This window comes from Botrytis deweyae, assembly GCF_014898535.1.
Source record: "Botrytis deweyae strain B1 chromosome Unknown BDEW_021, whole genome shotgun sequence".
NCBI lineage: Eukaryota > Fungi > Ascomycota > Leotiomycetes > Helotiales > Sclerotiniaceae > Botrytis > Botrytis deweyae.
This window is the reverse complement of record NW_024066228.1, coordinates 228,503-250,595: the sequence shown is the minus strand read 5'-3', so window position 1 is coordinate 250,595 and position 22,093 is coordinate 228,503. Positions and strand designations below refer to the sequence as shown.

The window sequence follows — 22,093 nt, the reverse complement described above, 5'->3', positions numbered from 1 at the left end:
GCGAATAACTCAAAGTTTGGTTGTTTTAAGGTGTGGGTTGTCACCTTGCCGGAAGAAAGCAAAAACTCAAGTTTGGTATCTCATGGGATATAGATCGGCATCGTCTTCGCAACGATTCCATCAATTGTATTATACAAGCGTTTCGGAAGGAAAGGCCTTTATTGGCGCGAATCTTACTGATAGGTAGAATTGCTATTGCAATAGAATTCAAGAACATATTCACTTACTATCTTCCTATGCTGTTAGATCACACCTCACGTTCATTCCTTTTTATCCCCCTTGTCTTCCTCATACAAACCAGCATACGTAGCCTTCAATCTTCCTATCAAATGTTCATCAGCTGTAATTTTCTCTCCTTTCTTCCTTTCTATCTCTCCATTTGCTTCTCCAAATTTCTGTACGCGCTCACTGGGTACACTTTCTAACACGGTGGTGCCGACGGGATGACAGAAATAGGCAATGCTGTAGCGATCTGCGATTTCTGTTGGAAGAGACTTGGGGAAGATGACGCGGTGGACGGTGGAGACGAGGAGATTGTTCGTCCAGTGCGAGAGGAGATCACCTATGTTTACGACTGGGGTGAGGTGGAGGTTAGCTACATTTTCTGAAAGGGAAATGCGTTTCGGAGGTGGATAAGAGGGGGGCGATTTGGAAAAAGCGACATGGATACGGAGGATCGAAGACGTAAAAGTTTAGGGGGGGAAGAAATATATGCTTACGGATTGGTGGAGATGAGTCATTCTCCGTAGTTGGAGGCTGGATTGGGACTGGGGTCCATTTTGGCTCTGAAGAAGAGGAAGGAGGAAGGATTTCGAGACCTGGTTGGGAGGGTCGTTCTGAAGGAATTAGTTGTTAGATTGGGGGTGTGATAGCAATTGAGGAGGTGAGCATACGGAATAAAAGGGTAATAGATCCATAGTCCGAGTGAGCACCAGCTCGGATATCGACATCGGGTTGGTAGTCAGAATTTGGGGGCAAGGAAGGATAGTAGAGCAGACGGAGAATGCATCCTGTTGTGCCCCCGTGATGTCTAGAGGAGAACCAGTCGGAACCACCAGCTGCGGGGTCGATCTGTGGACAGTTAGCTTTTTTGATGTTCTTGTGATTAAGTAATTTGCGGCAAATGAGAGTGTTGATTCGAGAGGGCTGTTTGGAATATATACCTCGAGACCGATGGCGAAAAGCGTAAGGAGTTTAAGACAAAGCTTATGGCAGTAGAGTTGAAACTCGTTGAGCTCTGATTCATGTGGAGATAATGAAGGTGGAAGTGGTTGTTCAGCTTTTCCATTGACAAAGTCGCCTAAATTGAATGCTCTAAGGGGTAAGAGTTAGTTCGGACTTGAATGGACGGGTTGTAGGAGACAGGCAAGCTACTCTTTGAAGTCGCCAACCTGTAAATTTATTAGTTTTGAAATCTTGAATGGTTCTATTGACGATATAACGTACTCGTTGATTCTTCTCATCCAATTTCTCGGTGTGCATTCCAGACCATCCCCTATTCTAACCCCTCATCAGCTGTCATATATCCATGGCTGAATACAAATCAACTTATCACATACATTATTTGCGATTTTGCATGGTAGCTTCTCTTCGATTGGAGAAGAGAAGAACTTTCGAGACTACTTTATGTTTTAGTCATAAGGATAACGGAATTTCGAGGAAAGCGTACTCACCAACTCAAATGTTCTGTCAATGGCATCGACAGGGATATCTTTCCCCAGATTTTTTATGTAAACGAAACCAAAGGTTGCAGCTGCATCCACAAGTTGTTTAGCAACTTCCGACTGAGGCACTGAGCCTGAAATATCAATAACTGGTATGCTTCCTTCGTTTGAAGACGACATGATTCCTGAGGGATGTATGATTGAATGTAAGTGGGATACGAATCTTCTTTATACCTTTATCCCTTTTCCAGGGTGGGATGAAATATATTCATTTGTAAAAACCGTCTGATAAGAAATCATTGAAGCCCCCCTTATCGTAAATTGCACGTGATGAGACCAAAGGATGGACGGCACGACGGGCTGAGGACGGGGACACTAATAATAATAATAAGTTGTCTTGAACCGATCATTTTGGGAGCTTGGACACTTCTCGAACTGCGGTTGTGGTCTGAACTTCAATTTCAAAATTATATTTGGGAAGACACAACCACCACCTCTGCGCATCTAGTACATTCATTTCGATTTCTGAAATATACCCTCATCTCACTCCAATATACTCCTCAGATACCCCGTCAAGATACTCAGCCGTAGTTCCTTCTTTTACACCAACCCATAACATCTTCAACTCACCCTTTACTCATTATCGATCTTACATACCATCAACGTTCCTTCCCACGAACACCCCTCCAATATTATCTAAGAGGGCCACAACACGAATATAATAAGGTTTGGTATCTTTCGTTTTTGGAAAGCACTTGGGAATCGAATCATAATTGGAAAGAACAAGTGAATATAGTATTCAGGATTTAAATTCAAGATGCCTCGTGAGTTCAATTTCCTTCTCAATTCTAACCTCAACCGCAACCATAATCATCGCGAGACAAATCTCAACTTCCACCTCCGCCTCTACGAAAGTCTGAACTTCGAGAAGCAAAATGGGTTGCGGAACGGAGGATACGCTTGGCTCAATCATCCGTGAAGCAATTTCCGAAGCTGAGTTCGTGGCGACAAATCCCTTCGATAATAATCAGGATATCCAAAATGCGCTGTTGGCATCGGTCTGCTGGGTTGATAGCACATACGATCGTGCATACTATATTCCGGAGCATTGGACTGATATAGCATATGCAGTAAATACTGGCGACCCGTACATTGATGCTGGGGTAGTGTAAGATCTCAATCATTCCGCAGGAAGCCATCTGCTAATTTGCGACAAACAGTTCTATGCCACTTTCCGATTTAGTCAACGCAAAAATTGGTGTGGAAGCTACAGCATACCTGTCAAATCTTTTGAAAGGGCCTGCCGATGAACCTCTACTTGCAGCTCTGGGTGGAGAACCCATGGCATTAAAATTACACATCGAGAACGATTTGGACAAATGGAAGGAACATGAAATGGAGCCATACTTCGTTTTTGAAGGTCAATCAGTTGTCGGCAAGAAGGAAATGACTATGCGCCGTCTGAAGTCTGCCATACCCGAAACAGAGCAAGCCTGGGCAATTTACAACCAAGGCAATCCTACAGATGCTGTCGCAGCTTTTCGCAAAGCTAGTGAGTGTCTGAGTGTTTAACCAATATCGTTCATTTGTACTAATTTAAGATAGGCGCTATCCAAATCACCGACCTATATCATATCCTAAAGGAAGTGCTTACTGCGAGGGACTTGGATTACATGACTGCTCCTTTCAGTGCTTGTGCTCAGCTCGCCGCCCTCGATCGTCATGATGAACAATTCATTGATGGAATTATGGGCTCTCAAGAATTACTTCTCTATGACATTTGGGATGCTGTCATTTACCCACCCACTCCAGCGGATTGGGAAAATAAATCATTAAGAGGCGTCGTTAGGTCTGAAATTATCAAGAAGCTTAACGTTACACCAGACATGCTTGCCGATGCATTATTAATGACCGGAACCTCATTTTTACCACCGTTCCCTCCCCTTCAAGATCAATCTATCATCACCCGTCAACCCTACACCGTTGGTGATGCTGTCAACCTACTGAGAACTTCGGAAAAGTCGGTTAGTGCGACTTGCACGGCTTTCAACGATATCTTAAGTTTGCAAGATAGAGATTGGCTTGACAAGTACCGAAAGGCAAAGATGGGTATCAAGCATTGTGTTACTGTGCACACAGATGGAAGCATCCATATCAGAGATTTTGATCACTTGACAGGAGACAATCATGAATATCTTGGTTTGCAACTACCTGCCGAGTTATACTCTTATCTTCAAAAAGATGTGATCAGTTCGCGTCTTATGAACACTTTCAACTCTCTCGAATACCATGTTCTTCCAACTCTTGATGGCTTTGTATCACCTGAATATCGAAAGCTAGTTACAGAATCTCTTTTGCCACTCAAAGAGACTTCTGCAGCCCTCATTGCTCCCCGAATGCATCGTGGTTTTCTCTACAAGGATATCACTATGCGCTTATGGTTCGATGATGAAAATAAGCCGTCATTAAATCATAGACGCTTACAACCACAGACTAATAACTTAGTTGATGTATGGGGTTTAAAGGATTCTGAATTAAAGAAATTGGAAGCAAAATCATTACAAGCAGGAACCTTATCTTTTGCCGCGATATCATTACTTGATAACAAGGACCTTCCTGCTAAAACTATCGGCAAAGGAAAGACTACTGGTCTTTCCTCGAAGGCAGAGATTCTTTCCAATTCTTTATGGCGTCTACTTCATCTCAGAGGCTACATCAACGATCAACACGAGCTTACAAGTTGGGGAAAAGCATTAGCCACTACTTTGAAAGCCATCCAACCTATTTCCGAGAAACATAAGGATGTTCACTTTATTGAGGAAGCAGCATTCGTGGCATTCGAGCTCATTCGTTTCCAAAATCTCCACAATCGTGACCATCACCCTGAATTGATTGGAGGGCCACTGCGAGGCGAAGAGGAAGACAAAGCAAACTGTATGCTCATAAGTCGGGTTGCCTGTCTTCTGAAAGTCAGACACTCCCCAATCGGTTATACTGGTCCTTTAAGCAAGAATTTCCTTTCATATCATTCAATCATCAAATCTATTCGGGAAACAGATAGAGATCTAATTGAAGCCATTGTCGCCTCGATGCTTTTGAGTGGTCAAGTTGCCCGTGATGTTAAGCAATATCAAGGGTTAGGTCGCAGGTACGTTATTTTTTTCATTCCTTTCAATCACCCTCTTAGTTGATCATCAACTTCTGAAGTTGTCAAGTCACTAACAATCTTTGGAATAGTCTCCCATTTGATAATGATATTGATATCGCTTTCGGAATCGCCGTCAAAACTTACCTCGATGACTGTGTCAACCCCGAATCATTGAAAGAGGACAAGGAGAAAAGAGTAACGAGATATGCTAATCAATATATTCCTTACGCAATCAATTTTGTAGAGGATCTTGATGTTGCATTTGGTTTCTTTGATGCTTTGTATAAGGGAGTCAAGACTTTGTCCGATGCAGAGATGAAGGAGGCTGAGAAGAAGACATGGGATGATGCAAAGGCATATCTCGATGCGAGAAGATGAATGAAGGCATAGGGGTTGGGCGGTGGTGATATTACTTCTGGCATGATGAACTTCGTTCTGGTGTGATGGGGTTTGGAGGTGTGGAAGGACGTCGGATTATGGATAATGATGAGTTGAATGTGACGACGGAGATGGTTTGAATGGAATGGATGGGCAGGCATATCTCAAGTCAACGTGACAACACACTATCTGCTATTTAAAACTACCTTATGGATGGTGAAGGGGAAAGGTTAGTAGCTAGAGGCCAGAAGAATAAAACATCGTCAACCCCATGTAATCCACTTTTCATGACTGCGTCCTTTCAATCTAGGCGAGGAAAGTTCTACGTCTGGAAAATGCAGATTTACCGAGTACTCGTAGCTCAAGGCTCGTATCTATGCTTTACATCTTGTTGGCATATTCCTTCAGGTTGTGATGATAGATTAATCAATCCACTTTCTTTTAATTTCACAGTCCCTGTTCTGTAAGCTGCGAAGGCCTAGTGTCAGCTCTTGGTTCAAGGGGGAAGGAAGTCTTGTCGTGTGCTTCCAGATTTTGTTGGCACCGATGTTCACGGGTTAGTGTTCAGTGGGTTGACTCTACGTAAGCAAAAAAACAGGCGGGAATTGACCACCATTCGAAAGAACTTCAATAACTAAGATCTCTTCTCAATATAATATTAAATAATAAAAAGACTATATATCGATATAAAAAAGACTCAAATTTTCGTTTGGTTTTTTCAAATTTGAATATTTAATTTGAAATGAATTTATAATCTATTAAAAATGACCTTTAAAAGAGTACTCAATTTCCGCCTGTTTTTTCGCGTACGTAGAGGTTGAGTTCTATATTGGGGGAAGCTTGAGTTGAGCCCCTTCCCTGAGTGTCTGTATTTCCTTGAGTGCCTATACCTCCTCCAGTACTTTGAGCATCTGGAGCAGCTTAAGCGTGTGATGAGCTTGTACTTTTTTCTTCTTTTTCTTTCTTTTCTTTTTCTTGCAAAAGCCGCACGTGGTGTAGGAGTGCAGGGATTGATTGATATCCGGATTCGTATGGATGCTAAGCTACGATGTTAAGAAAGTGGGACTGGCACATGTAGAATAATTGGTACGAAGAGCATTGTGGTAGGTATTAAGGATATGGATTCATTTTAATGCTTCCAGAAAGCTCGCTTGAGAATGAGGTTGGTGCATTGTGATATAGGAGTTTGGATACTGGGTAGGTCTTTGAAGTTTATTGAGATGAAGTGGTGGAATTGAAACTGTGTCGTTCTGAAGTATGTATCTATCAATAGGTACTCTTAGGAGAGTATATCTATCTACAAATCGTTTTAGAAATGGGATTCATGCAATATCGAATGCCTCATGGATGGATTGTATTAACTATGGTACCATAAGCATCGCTTTATTGTTCAATCATAATGTTATACCTCATCCTCACCATGTTATCATGACTCCATGTACGTAAGAGAGCCTTGAGATATTCGTTCATAATTTCTACACGAACCTTTCTGATGCTCTGTGATTGTCAGTCATTGTCTTTTTCTATGTTGGTGTTAACAGATACAAAGATGGTTTTATTTCCGACTATTGCACAAGTGAACATAGCGGTCTTTCACCTATCCCGTAGAATACGAACATTCAGCGCCCTCGCTTAACAGGTGTCTTAATAACCAATCAGAATATTAGGATACTTAGAATTTAATTATATAATTACATTTAATTTTTAATATAAAATCTTTTTAATATTATTTCTATTTCAAAACTTTAAAAAAGATAATATATATTAATTTCTGATCTTCATTGTTTTTAAAATTTTTTTAGAAAACTATAATTTGAAATCAAGATTTCTATTTATAAATAGAATGATTAAAAAAGCATTACAAAAACCAATCTAATCTATCATATTTCTTTATACAAGGTATATTGTACGGAACACAATGGGCGTCATTTTCCCGCACTCTAATGATTCAATGCAACTCGAATGATAGGATTCGAATCCTTTAGTTCAAGGGGCACAATGAATCTTGATTGTCTGAACCCATTTTAGACAATGAGCTATGAATTTCTAGTTCAATATGAACAATCGTGCATTGATATCAAAGAGGGCTTGGACAATTTAGGAGAATGTACGCAGGTGATACATGAAGTTTTGATGAAGAGCTCATCACTGTCTGATTTATTCACTGATACATTATACCAATCCCTATCTTTCAAAGTCACTCATAGATCACGATTATTGTCTCACGTCTGCAAGTGATCGAATCAACAGGGCTTGATCAACTCGACTATAGAGGCATATCATCTTAGCGTCGAGATCAGGTAACATGCGCTCGACGCAATCAATATTCTGTGTACAGTGCTGAAATTATAGCGAGTCCACGCAAGCTCTTCCATAACCTCGAGGAGATGTGAAGGCTCGGTCAAATCCGAATGCAGGCGTTCACACATGCCACGGACTGTGGACTAGAAGCTGATCATCTCTCTGAAAGAGAAGGAGAGAGAGCGGTTGAACGAGGTCTGTTTGGATTTCCGCATACCCTCAAAGGTAGGAACTAGGTAAGTAAGAAGTATCGATGAAGGGACTTATAAACCAACTTCAACTCACAGCCTGCACTGACAGAGATGCCAGCCCCGCTAATGACGACAATCTTTTCACTCGATCGCACGAGCTTCTTCATCGGCTAAGGTCATCCATAGGTTCGCGGATGCTCTGAAGCGATCCTCTCATTTTTCGCGCACTTTTTCTGATTCGATGCTCCTCGTTAATTGGTCCCTGAGTGGAAGCCGTCCGTCTAATTAGTCGGCTGATATGGAGTGGCTTTTCAGGTGATTCGGAGCTGAGACGGATCAGCCGTAGCACAAAGTAGTGATTCAGATAGTGCTGTAGCAGTCGCGTAGAATAGAACAGAAGAGCGAAAGTAATGATATATATTACACGTGGTTCAAAGAATGTTGATGAAGAATTTCTCGAAGAACTTACTCGGCTTATGTTACACCAGAAGGGGACGCCTCGATCCCCTGCTGCCTGTGTGAAGATCTCTATGAAAGGATACCCAGTAGGACTCTCAAAGGCTGCGGTCAAGTCGCCTGCACAGAACAGATTTGCAATAAGCATACCAAAAGCAAGAACGCCATTAACCATAATGCTTGCGATCATGGCTCGGGAAACTTTTATGCGAGGATTTTTAATTTCTTCAGACATCTGTGGATTTACGTCAGTTAATATTGCGTGTGAGTCGAGAGTTAGGGATATTGTTTTGACATACATGAACGGCCCCATCAAATCCGAGGAAAGCAACAGCATTTCCCAATGAAAAATGATAGTCCGCCTGTAGGCCACTCTCCGCCATTTATGAAAGTCGTGAAGATTTGTTTCGCGTCTCCTCAAGGCCCAAGTTATACCAGAGGAATGAGCACGGTAAAACTTCCAACAATGTGGATCATGAGGATAAAGCCTTCAAGCGTGGGTAGTCCCTGTGGTGGCAAAATTAATATCTAGATATAAAAAGAAATTCAACATAAATACCTCCCTATATGAATTTTTAATATATATATTACAATATTAATGTTTTATATATTATTAATAAAGTGAGCGTTTAAGGGTTTTAGAGATTTTGAATATCAAAGTTGTAGAGCAAATGAACGGAAGGATATATGTAGGAACTGGAAGGAGATTAAAGAGGTGAATAAAGACTAAAGAGGAGGAAGAAGGGCGAGCGGGAAAGCGAGTATAAAAATTAAAGGGTAGATGAAAGGTATTAACCGAAAAGTCTAAAGAGAGATTTATTCATTACTTTTATTACTTCCAAACTTGAAATTCAAGAAATTCATTAAATACAAAATTGAAATTAATTTAATTAATACCTTGAAAATAATTTTTTAAATACATTATTAAATACCTAGGTAGTCAACAAAGCGATTACTTTGTCAACTACGGATTCTGTCACTACAAGGTAGTGCTGCGTTAACGAACACCTTAACGAGAACTGCGAGGATTATTACGAGCCAGAGAATTGGTGTTACCTGATAAATCTTTAGGATATAATCCACATTGTTCTGAACTACCAATGCTTGGATCAAACTTCTGCAAAATAGACTTGATGTTGCAACGCTTGCCAACCAATCGATACAAGTGAACCATCCTGGTCACTCTTTAGCAGAGTTACGATTCAAATTCAAACTTGGGAACTTACCTGTACACAACTCATGAAATTCTTGCTCTCCGAAGGGGCTAATAAATATACCCAATAATATTGTTCTCCAGCTGTAGATAGCATTGGTGCCAATTCCTCCATGACCCCAAAGACTGATAATGTAAGATCTTACCTACCTAAATGTAAAGGAATCCATATATGAGACAAGCAGTGCCTCCACTACGACAGTGATCATTAGCTTGAGAGATCAATACAACATCAAATATAAAACTTTGCCTAACTTTTCGTATCCAAGCGCAAAGACTCTGGAAGCATAGTTAAATCAAGATAATACACAGAGCTGTAAGATCAATGACTTACATGAGCACCCCATCCCAAGTTGACATCAAAGTGCATGCCAATCCAATCATACTCACCAAATCAAAGTTCCGCTACTATGATCAGTTTCAGGCATTCAGTTGAATTGAAGCAGACTATAATTTTGTCACTTGCTGTTTACCAATCCTCGCCAGGTACGTCGCATCTGGTTCGTTGAGATCACGGAGTTCCGCCGATACCGCAGTTTTTATTGAGTACTCATACGTTTGAAGCCTATCTGTGAGTGACATTGTCACTACCCAGTGATGTGTTGGAAAAAGAAGGTTAAAATACCAACAATTCAATAATGACTACAGTGATCAGGATACCCTATGATGAGAAGTGCTTCTTATGCAACAAAAGCACTGACAGAAATTAAATTTAGAATCTTCACGAATATCGCTTAATTTCCACGCGACTGTGCCTCTTCCTTTACGATAGAACAAATGAGAGACCACGGCTTGGTAATTGGAATATTAGTATATCCGCGAAAAGCTTGCATACCTCTCAGCTGCACCAGGAAATAATCTAGAGTTCCCTGAATGACACTCATCAAGGGTAACATGGTAGAGCAGACAAACTGCTATGGCAGAAATATTCACAAATCAAGGAATACTCGCCGAAACTTCTCGAAACTAGTATGAGAGCTACACTGACAGCTTTAAATGGCTGAGAGTAGCAGCGGATATATCGTGTTAAGATGGGCCCAGTGGTCAGGAGGAGACCCCAACCGCGCACCTACGGAACGACCTCGACGACTTTCCACTTTGACACGACACGTGATTAACCATCAAAGCTAGCCCAAAAATAGATTTTTTTTTGCATGGATTTCTAACCTCTGTTGAACAACGAAAAAAGAAGATGCAATAAACGGAATAACCTCTCACTAAAGTAGAGAAGCACTTCAGTATCTCTGATAAAGTACTGAGCACCGGCTGTAACGATGATTACAAATCTTCTCCGCTCGTATATGACATCCAGTGGCTGGTAGGATCTTGCTCGTGATAAGACCAGAGTCTGACCTTGGACTCGGCAACAGCTTTGGCGTATTCCTCTTCGGTTGCCTTGGAAATTGGGAAAAAGATATTCATGAAGTAGGTATAGGGATCATAGTTGGAGTCCCAGAAACAATCAACGACAGCGCTGAATTCGGCTTGAGTGGTGACTTATTTGACGATTGGTGCCATGATTCTGGTTAAAAGTCAAGTAATATTTATTGTAAATATGTTTTTGATGTTTTTGCTTGCAAGGTAAAGAAAGGATGTCGATTTTGGATCCAATGAACACTCGCGCAGACGTATATTGACCTTCCTATTCTGTAGTAAAATCGCGCTCTATTTTTGTTCTGGACAATGAGCAGGGATCTCAAGAATATCAGGGGTCAAGATGAAGACAGATAAGAATCTCCACGAACAATGGCGCAAAGGGAATTGCTTGCATGATTCAAGGGTCAAAGGTATTCCGTCAGCAAATTATTGTCCCGGAGGTGTGTGCCAAGAACGGAAAGAAGCTGATGGACTTGAACCATACGTGCGTGGGTCAATGCACCTAGCCGGCTTGTTCAAGCGGAGATGGTACAGAAAAACTTGGCTATACCGGACTGGGATATACCGGAATCTTGGATATACCGGAATAATTTCCTGATTTGACTACTTTTTATATAGGAATACCGGATTTTTGGGCAAAACCGATATACCGGACACTTTTTTCACGAATCTGATATAAATTTTGGTGGGAGATTTGGCTGAATAAGCTGAATTTTAGATGAGTAAGCTTGATTAGCTATAATCACATAATATTTTTCGAAAATATCGGGGTTTGGAGCTGAAATTAGATATAAATTTTGGTTATGAAGCTTGGATCACCATTTTTTATACCAAAATCATGGATATACCGGATTTGATTGGTCGAAAATTTCAGTCCGGTATAACCAAGTTTATCTGTAAGCTGTAATTCCTCCTCGCTAAAATCCGATTGAAAGCATCTGGACATGGTAGACGTCAGCACCTGGCGTCTACCGGACAAGTCGGATGACACATACCCGATTTGGTAAAAGAATCATCCTTGCACTGATCAAATCTTGCGCTGATCAAATAAATATAATTTGCACCACATGCAATAGTGCGGCCGTATTCACCAAACTGTCGGGACCAGTTAATCAACGACAAAAGATCCTTAGCGAGCTTCCACCCCCCTGCCACCAACAACCACCAAAAACCTCCATGCAGGTCTTAAAATTTTCACCGCCAGTTTCCTTCATGCTACTTCATATCGGCCCTTCCGAGGTAACTCATTGCGACTCTGTCTGCTCCCATGATGAATCTATGCCTGAAATCTGCATTTTTATTGACGTGATATGATTGGGAGTCTTGGGGTCCTTGATAGCGCGCTTATTCATCAAGCTTGCTGTGTCACAAAAATCTAAACGATCTTTTCTTAGGAATTGCATTGGTGAACTCTAACTCACTATCCCCTAAGGTGCCAGCTGCGGCCGGGAAATGTAATCTGTACATAAATAAGAATATCAAAAACTTTATCAATATAAAAACTATTCAATTAGAATTTAAGATTAAAATTTATTTGGTATAATAGTCGGCTCTCATAAGCGGCCGACTAGTTCCTAGTCGGGGAAAGCGAATATCCCCGGAAAGCAAATATCCCCACTCAACTATAGAATATCATATTATACTGAATTTAATACACTACAACCATCGAATACTTTATTAAAATTAATAAAAAACTGTTTTTTATACTTTATTAATAATATCATTTATATTAAGTGAAGAAAAATCGAGATATAATAAAGCTATTCAATATTATTTGAATTATTCTACAAAACCTATCCGTGTTATATATAGAATATAAAAGTTTGATTATTATTATGAGTAATTCAAAAAGATAGTACAATATATATGTAATTATCGAGCTAATGATATTAATACTAGAAAGCTTAAAGGGCAGAATAGGATATTGATTAATAAGCAAATTGAATATATTTATATATTTATTTGGAATCTCCTCAAATACAATATCTCTCCTATCCACAAACTCATTTTCAATGCTATTGTATATCTCAAATATGTAATAGATTCTGAAGCAAAGATACCTTCAAAGTAATGGTTTAGAGGCTTTTGGAAGAAGATGAAATTATATATAATTATAACAAAGCTTATTGCTAAGTAATATATTCAGGTATAAAGAGAAGAGGATATTAAAGAATAATTTAAAAACTATTATAATTATTTAAGAGAATTAAGTATTATAAAGATAATATAGATTATAAACTTTGATGAGATAGGATTTAGAGTAGAATGTATATATAAACAAAAGATTTTAGTTCTAGATAATGTATTGGAGGTAAATGGTTTGAAGATTTATATATAAAATTAAATTGATTAAATAATTCTATTCTATTAGTTTTGAGGATTAATGCTTTATTATAGTATTCGAAATTATCAATATCGCTGGTAATCCTTCTCCTTCTCCTTTAATTATTATAAAAGGAAAAGATTTAATACAGAATTGATTTCAAAAATCTCTGTTTTCTAATATACAAATTATATTCTCAATATCAGGATTCACAAATAACAAAATAGCTATAATGTTTTTGAAGTATTATATTAAATATTCAAATTCTGGGTTAAATAAAAAATGGAAGATTTTATTTATAGATAATTACAGATCTTATTTATAATCAGAATTTATTGAATTTGTAAATTTGAATTATATTCAATCTTTCTATTTTATTCCACATTTTATATATTGTATACAATTATTCAATATAGGTATATTCAGAATATATAAGTATTGATATTAGTATTTTATTTAAAAGGTTTTAATAAAGTTTATTCTTAAATATAATATTGTATATTTTCTATAGAACTTAATAATTATTCAATATAAAACCTTTATTTCCTTAAATATAAAATTAGTATAGAAAAGTTCGGATTTATAGTTTATCAATTCAAAGAATTATATTCAAAATATCAAAAAGTTTAATTATTCTGAAACTTTATCAATTATTGAGAAAGATATAGAATTATCTCCTTATACTATACTAACTCGATCTATAACAGTATCTCAAAATCTAGACTATTGGAGATATAAGATTAGAAAAGCCAATTCAAATTGAAATGATTTTATACGAGAAGAAGAATTCGATATATTTATCAGTAATACATAAAATATATAGATTAATATTATTATATTAGAAGTAGAGATTGTAGTATATTGCAAAAGAAAATAAGAAGACTTTATAATTAATCAAATATTTAAAAAATGATATAAAATCTTTATTATTAATATTTCAAAAGGATTTATAATAAAAGATTCTTAAAGGATTTAAAAAGAAATAAAGAATAAAGAAAATCTTATAGCTAAAAAGAAAGATTGTAATACTTTTTTAATTATTTGATATACTAAAAAAGATAATATTTTAGAGTTAGATAAAAATATTAAAAAGGAAAAAAGAAAAAGAGTAAAAGAATTAAAAGAATATTATAAATAGAATCCTAATACCCTTTTACCTTATTATCTAATTATTTCAATAATAGATCTAGAGATAGAATAGAAATATACAAATCAGATATAGATAAAGCTATAGAAGAAAAAAGAATTGAAAAAGAATATAAGAGTTAAAGAAGGTTTGAGGATAATGAATACTAATAATAATAATAATGATAATGATAAGGTTGTCTTTATAATAGATATATAAAATAATATAGAATTAGATTTACAGTATAACTATATACCTTTTACGTTTATAAAAAACTTTCAAAATAGAATAAAGGAAAATGAGGGAGATAATTTAAATATCGAAAATAACAATAACAATAATATCGATTTAGGCTTTTATTAATAAATATTATTGAATAACTATATGATTCTATTAATCTCTCTTTTCTTGATATTAATAATTCAATTTTATAATACTTTTATTAATAAATTATTTTTAAAAGCATCTGTTGGAAGTTGTGGCACGTGCGCTACGCTACTGTGCATATATCACTTCTACTTTATAATTAGATTTTATCTTAGTATAATTAATCTACATAGTCAATATTACATGTATTCTATTAGCCTATTCCTTTATTATGAATAGGTTATAAGCCTAGTAGCTTTGTAGTAAGATTAAGGCTGAAAGCTTTTTAAATAGCTTATATTGCTAAAGTAGAGGTTGATAATAAGAAGCTTCTATATAATACAATGTCAATATATGAGGTATATATAGTAAACAAATTACTGAATAACAATAGTGAAGTAATCTTTTATATTGCATCTTTTCCTTAAACACAATAGCAAAGTAATTATTTACATTGCATCCTTCTTTCAAGCAAGAAAACTATGAGTTATTACTAAAAAAATTATTCATTTTAATTTGATGTTGAAGAGTATTATTAATTATATAGTATTCAATATCATTCTAAAAATTATTATTTATAAATCAAAATTCACTATTTTCAATTACTTTACCTTAAAAAGAATTTCTTTTTGCAATATTAGTATATCTAAAACTAAGAAAATTTAATTAAAACAATTCCTCTTCCTCTTCAACTCTTTTATTTCATTGTTAAAATATATATAGATTATTAATATAAATTTTCTATTTATAAAATCTCAAAATAAATAAAGATATTAGATTTAAGAATTACTTTAAATATATTCCTTTTCTTATTCAAGAGAATTACAAATACTAGATTTGTTAGATAAGAATTCAATTTTGAGGAAAAAGCTAATTCTATATATGTAAAAAAATATTATAGGAATATATATAGATTATAGATATTAATGAATTAGTTAAGGATTTCAAAGAACTTCAAATCTTTAGTGGTAGTGATAGTATTATAATAAAGATTCAATTTAATATTAATAAAAAGATTATTTTTTTAAGAACGATACTAGTGTATTATTTTATATTTATTATTTATTATTTAATAATAATAAAACTTTAATAAACAAATACAATATAATAAAGAAACTTTAGAATTATCTAATTATTAAATATTCCAAAATCAATAATATAATAATAAACAAATATCTCCTTAAAATTAAGATCTTTTCTTTCAATAATATCTTTAATATAATTATTATAGATATATAGAATAAGCTCAAGAATCTTCAAAAAAAGTTCTTATCTATAGATATTTTAACTAAAACTTTATATATAAATAAATTATTTTTTTAAAGTTTAATTTTATTTTTCTCTAATAAGTACAAAATCATTATTAATATAATTTATATTATTAATTCTACTTTAAGTATTAATAATAAAATTAAGTATTTATAGATTAAAAAAGCCGAAATACAAAATTCTGAAAATACAATATATTTTGCAAAAAAAAAGAAATATATTCTATTTCATTATTAGTATAAGACTAATATAAGCTTGGAATTCAATATACTTGTTATCACTTACAAATTCTATAACAAATCTGATTATTCAATCCTAAAATACTTCTAGCTTTAATATGCCAAATATTTTTTGAAATCCGATTTAAAATATAAACAAAAAAGAAAATAATTCACCTTTCCATTATAAAAAAATAAAAAGTATAAAAAATATAAATCTTATATTACTAAATTAAGCTCTAATATTATTAAAAATATTATTAATAATAAATCTGATTCTAAGTATTATTATCTTATTAAGAAAAGTATTAATAAGATATTCCCATTATAATGATATACTAATACTAATACTATTTTATATATATCTGATTAATGTTCTCTCTTCAAAAATCTAACCCATACTTTGTAATAAAGGATAACAATTAATGGGGAAGTTATATACTCGGATGAACGAGGAATAATGGATATAATATATAAGAATAAAATAAGAACATTGTTAGCTAAAGTATTATATATATCAGAATTAAAGGTTAATCTGTTTTTAGCTAAGAGAATTTGTAAGATAGGGTTTAAGGGTATATTCAATCTTAAGGAGATATGTTTTACACTAAAAAATAATAAGAATAATAAGATTATTAAAATTATAATAAAAGATAGAATATATATTATTTTGTATATAAAACCAGGATATAAGGATTCTGTATTTTTTGTATTCTTTATAAAAGTAATTAATAAAATAAAAGAGAAAATTGAAGAATTAATTATAACAGAAAAGAAAAGATATTTTCTTTAGTATAAATAGTTTAATTATTTTGATTTTGATAAGATTAGGAATTTATACAAAATTATTATATTTTAGAGATCAATTAAGGTTTCTTTAATTCTTGATATTTGTAAAATATATACTTTTATAAAGATAATCAATAGGATTCCAAGCTAATTAAGTATATAAAAGTTTAAAAGACTAAAATTGATTTATTTTAATATTGCTAGCCCTTTTCTAAAGATTATTCGAGGATATAGATATTTTCTTTTTATTATTAATAATACTACAAGAGTAAATTGGATTATTTTATTAAAATAAAAAAGTAATACAATACCTTTACTGAAAGTCTAGAAATAGGAAATTGAACTTGTTACAGAAATAATTGTAATTACTATTAAAACCGATAATGTATTAAAACTTTTTTAAGTTATTCGAAAATGAAAGATTAATATGTAATTAGAGATTATAATAATTGTATTATTTTATCAAAACGGTTTAATTGAATGCAATATATATATTATAGAAACTGATATAAAAATAATATTAAAAGAAGCTTATTTATTATTAGAATTTTGGAATAAAACTATTGAATATAATATATATATTCAAAATCGTATTAGTATTAGTCTAGATGCAAGTAGAATCGATTGGAGTTTACTTAAAGTATTTATAGGTATATTATTAGATATCGATATATACAAGATATAGGGAAATCGATATTATACTTATATCAATCTCAAAACTATTTTAATAAAATAAAGGCATAACAAACTCTATGATATAGTAAGGATTGGAATATTCCTAGGATATTTAAAAGATATTATCAAGTATATAAAGGTTTATTTATTAGAATTAGGTTATACTTATTGCTTTTATTATATTATAATTGACAAAAGTTATAAAGGAGAAGATATAAATTTGAAACTTAGAAATTATATAACTAGATTGTAAGGTATCAAGAATATAGAATCTGATTACAAGTTTTGTAGTAGATTCAAGAATATCCCTAAATTATTATTTATTTTGATCGATTTATTAATATTATTAAATAAAATAATTATAAACTCGATAGAGGTATATTTATTAATACCAAAACAAATAAAGACTGGAATATTATATTTTAATAAAAACAAATATGGAAATATTTGATAAATAATAAATGATTTATTAAAACCAAAAAAGGGTAATAAAGAAACAAAGATTATTTTATCTGAAATTATTTTAACTTCTGATTCTATATTACTGAATTCGATTACAATTCTATTATTTATAGTATCTATATTTATACTTATTTCTATATTATTAAATTCAAGATATAATCTTAGGAAAAGAAAGAGAAATAATAATAATAATATGGAAGGATATACCTTCAAGATTATTCAATTTCTATTCGCCTCCTTAAATAAATCAGTATTAGAATCAATTGAATATACTATAATTGCAATTCCAAATATTTATTAATTTGAAAGGAAAACGAATAATAGAATTGTTTTTAAAATCTTAACCCTTTTGGATAATATATTAATAGAGATTGAAACTATTTTACTAGTAATAAAAATACTTAGGATTAAGATATCAAATATATACAAAAATATAATAATAAACAAAAAATATATAAAAGATTAATAAGCTATAATTTAAAAAGAAATAAACTTATTAATTAAAAATAATATTTAAAAAGAATTTATTTTATTATAAAAAAATAATTTAATTTCAATAAAATAGATATTTACTATCAAAATAAAAGATAATAAAATAAAGCAATTCAAAGCTAGATTAATGATTAAAGAATTTAATTAAGTTTTAGATAAAGATTATAATAAAACCTTTACTCTTACAATTCGTTTCGATATTCTTTATTTTTTTTTTGTAATCGTTATAAAAGAAAATCTTGAATATTTTTATTTCGATATCAAAAATATATTTATTAAATTATATTTAAAGAAAGAAATCTATTTAGTATTCCCTTAAGGTATTCAAGTTTGTTGAGGTTGTGTTCTATATACACTTTAAAGCTTTTACAAATTAAAGTAAGCCGGTAGGGATTAGAATCTTTTTCTAAAGGAAAAGTTAATTAAAATAAGTTTTGTATAAAACCTTATAGATTTATATTTATATACTAATTATCTGCAATAATTATTTCTATTAGTTTATATAGATAATATTGTTATCATTGTTATACAAAAATGGGATATTAAATAATTTTATAATAATCTTTTAGCTCAATTCAATACTAAAGATCTAAAGGAAATTAATAAAATCTTAGAAATATATATCATTTGTAATGGATCTAAGAGAATATTAATTATAAATCAAAAAGAATATTTGAATACAATACTTACCTATTTTGGGATTTTTTATAATTAATATACTTCAAGAAAGATACTAATCTCGGATTACAATTAATTATAATTAATATTTCTAAATGATAAGTTTATTGATATAAATAAATATCAATAAGCAATTGATAGTATAATCCATCTTATAGTTTATATTAAATCAGATATTGTATTTAATCTCAGGAAATTAGTACAAGCTATATCAAATCCTATCAAACATTACAGTATTGTATTTAAAAACCTTATAAGATATTTAAGATCAACTATTAATCAGAAACTATGTTTTGAATCTAAGGAAGTTCAATTAAATATTTGTAAAAAATATAATCTTTTATAATAAATTATTAAAATATATATTAATACAAATTAAACAAATGATAAAACCAATCAAAAAAGTATTTCTAATAAAATAATAATATTCTATAATAAATCAATCTTATGGGCAAGTAAGAAATAGATATCTATAGTTATATCTAATATAGAAGCTAAGTATATTTCTATAACAATATTCACCAAATAAGAGTAATAAATAACTCAATTCTTAAAAGATTTAAAGCGATTACAGTATATCAAGAATAACAGTGAAGTTTAAATGCTAGGAGATAATCAAGAAGTGTTAGCATTAATTAAGAACCCTTATTTATATAAACAATCAAAATATATTGATACATATTATCACTTCATTTAGGATTTTATAGAAAAACATTTAATTAATATTAGTTATATTAATATAAGCGATATAACTATAAATAAATTAATAAAACTATATACAAGAATAATATTTGAGAGATTTAAGAATATATTAAAACTTCAAAACTAATTATAGAAACTAAGAGAGTAAGCTTTTTAGGGGAGTATTGGAAGTTGTGGTATATACATTATATTATTATACATATATCATTTCTATTTTATAATTAGATTTTACCTCAATACAATTAATCTACATAGTCAATATTACATGTATTCTATTAGCCTGCTCCTTTATTGTAAATAGTATCAAATATATGATATTTTCAGTTTGAGTAGGAACATTCGCTTTCTGGGGACATTCGCTTTCCCCGATTAGGAACTAATCGGCCGCTTATAAGAGCCGACTATTACTAATAAAGTTTAATTATTTTAATTACAAATTTAATTATTATATTTCAAGAACAAATTTAATATAACTTTTAAATCCTATTATAATTCATTATCGAAATAAACATAATTTACGATTTCAAAACCTTTTAGATTACAACATTTTGATTGGCTTATAAGGCATTATAAGCGAACCCGGCTGTAGCTAGTACCTTAGGGAATGATCTACTGATCATAAACACCGAAGAGACCAATTTTGTGACTTTTTGTAAGAGCACTTTATGCAGGAAATGGAATAGTCATATCTCTCAAGTCTTCGAATGGGCTGGGAGCCCGGACAAGCTTAAGTTCAACTTCTCAGCTGCTCACAGCCCAAAAGGTATATCTCTCGACGATTGTTCCGTCTGAAATTCTCTGATAAATTTTGTAGTTGCAATATGCAGCTGATCTATGTCTGGTTCTCGGACTTGGCTTCATGAAACTATCTGCCATAGCATTTCTTTATGATTTAACACCAAACATTAATCAACGTCGAATTTGTCTCATTTTTGGAATCTTACTTTCGATATGGACCGTCGTTGCCCTCATCGTAGCAGCTTTACAAGCTTGTCATCATGTTTAGGTCGTATTTGATGATGCAAAATATTCCAACAGAGCAAGTTAAAAGACGAGTCTTTGGATCGACTGAGAGCTAACAAAACCATCTAGTAACCATTTTGGGTCGCTTTCCTTATCCTTGGAATTATTTTCAACATCTTGTTGACAATCATCCCTCTCGCAATCATATGGCGTCTTCGTGTGAAGACACGTCAAGGATTCGCCATATGGTTCTGTTTTGGATCTCGAGTACTGTGAGCAGCCTCTCCTCATATACTTGGTCTTTTTTTCTAACATCTCCAAAGAATTCCCGGTGTCCTTGTGGCTCAGTTGGTCTTAATTTCGCGATCGTACAAGTCCTCGGACGTTTTGCTTACTCTCTGGGAGCCCGCGAATACTTCTCAAATAGTTCTTCGCCTTTCTTGTCTCCATCCCAGCATGCCGTACCTAAAGCCATTCCTCGGATCTCTCGACAGTGGCATGATAAGAAATGATGGAATTCACCGGCTTGGAGAATTCGAGACGAACGCGCAGACCTATACTTCTTCCGTTGGCATGAAAATCTTAAGTCAGAACCGTTATAAACAGAGTACAAGTAAAATTGCGAAAAGAAGTTTGATGAGTGAAGCGATTATTGAGCTTGCTAGGACAGTTGATGGTGGCAAAGAGATTGGATACGATGATGGGGATGCCACATTCAGCTTGAATAGCACTTCTAGTGAGAGTAGGGTGATAAAGAAGACTACTTCCATCAATGTATATCTGCCGCTTCCTCACTTCAACACCAAGCATTGATGCAAAAGGGAACGGCAGAGCTCTTTATGTGGCCTTCAATGTTGTGGTTGTACGATTAAAGTGTACATATGTTGAGGTGGTGGAAACGGTAACGCTCGTATTGGTGGACGTTTAAATGGGACCCCCATCAAGCATGTTTTGATTCCGCTGCGAGCAGTTTCTCTGTCACCAGATTTAACGCCAGGCGACACAGAAACAGCTTCGGCTTCTTTTTGACGCGGTCTACCTCAAGCAAGATTGACTGACCAAATGAGTGGTAAGTAATGGATTTATTCTGTTACCTAAACCCCATATAGAGGATGTACTTCAATTACCCTTGTAGGTCTACAACAATCCATTTTTAATTGATCTTGTAGATCTTTGAGTGCACCACCTCTAGTTCGGCCCTGACGCCTATCCAGCGCGCTTTGATACTATTACCTACAGTCAGTTCTAGTAGAACTTGGGGGAGGAAGAGCCAGTACGATTTGGAGAAAAAGAACACCTAAT

The 22,093-nt window shown here is 33.2% G+C and overlaps 2 protein-coding genes across 2 annotated transcripts; one reads left to right on the top strand and one right to left on the bottom strand.

Moving 5' to 3' along the window:
• Window positions 1-260: 260 nt before the first annotated feature.
• EAE98_008226 (uncharacterized protein) lies at window positions 261-1,844 on the bottom strand (the record flags this gene model as incomplete). The annotated part of the gene is made up of 8 exons (XM_038955849.1): window positions 261-574; window positions 720-836; window positions 894-1,071; window positions 1,164-1,314; window positions 1,375-1,391; window positions 1,447-1,500; window positions 1,560-1,619; window positions 1,674-1,844. 8 exons carry the CDS (start codon window positions 1,842-1,844, stop codon window positions 261-263), a joined length of 1,062 nt encoding a protein of 353 aa, XP_038807715.1.
• Window positions 1,845-2,481: 637 nt separating this feature from the next.
• On the top strand, window positions 2,482-5,190 carry EAE98_008225 (uncharacterized protein; the record flags this gene model as incomplete). The annotated part of the gene is made up of 5 exons (XM_038955848.1): window positions 2,482-2,488; window positions 2,796-2,832; window positions 2,885-3,216; window positions 3,270-4,812; window positions 4,902-5,190. The coding sequence occupies 5 exons, from the start codon at window positions 2,482-2,484 to the stop codon at window positions 5,188-5,190; spliced, it is 2,208 nt and encodes a 735-aa protein (XP_038807714.1).
• Between the last annotated feature and the right edge of the window lie 16,903 nt (window positions 5,191-22,093).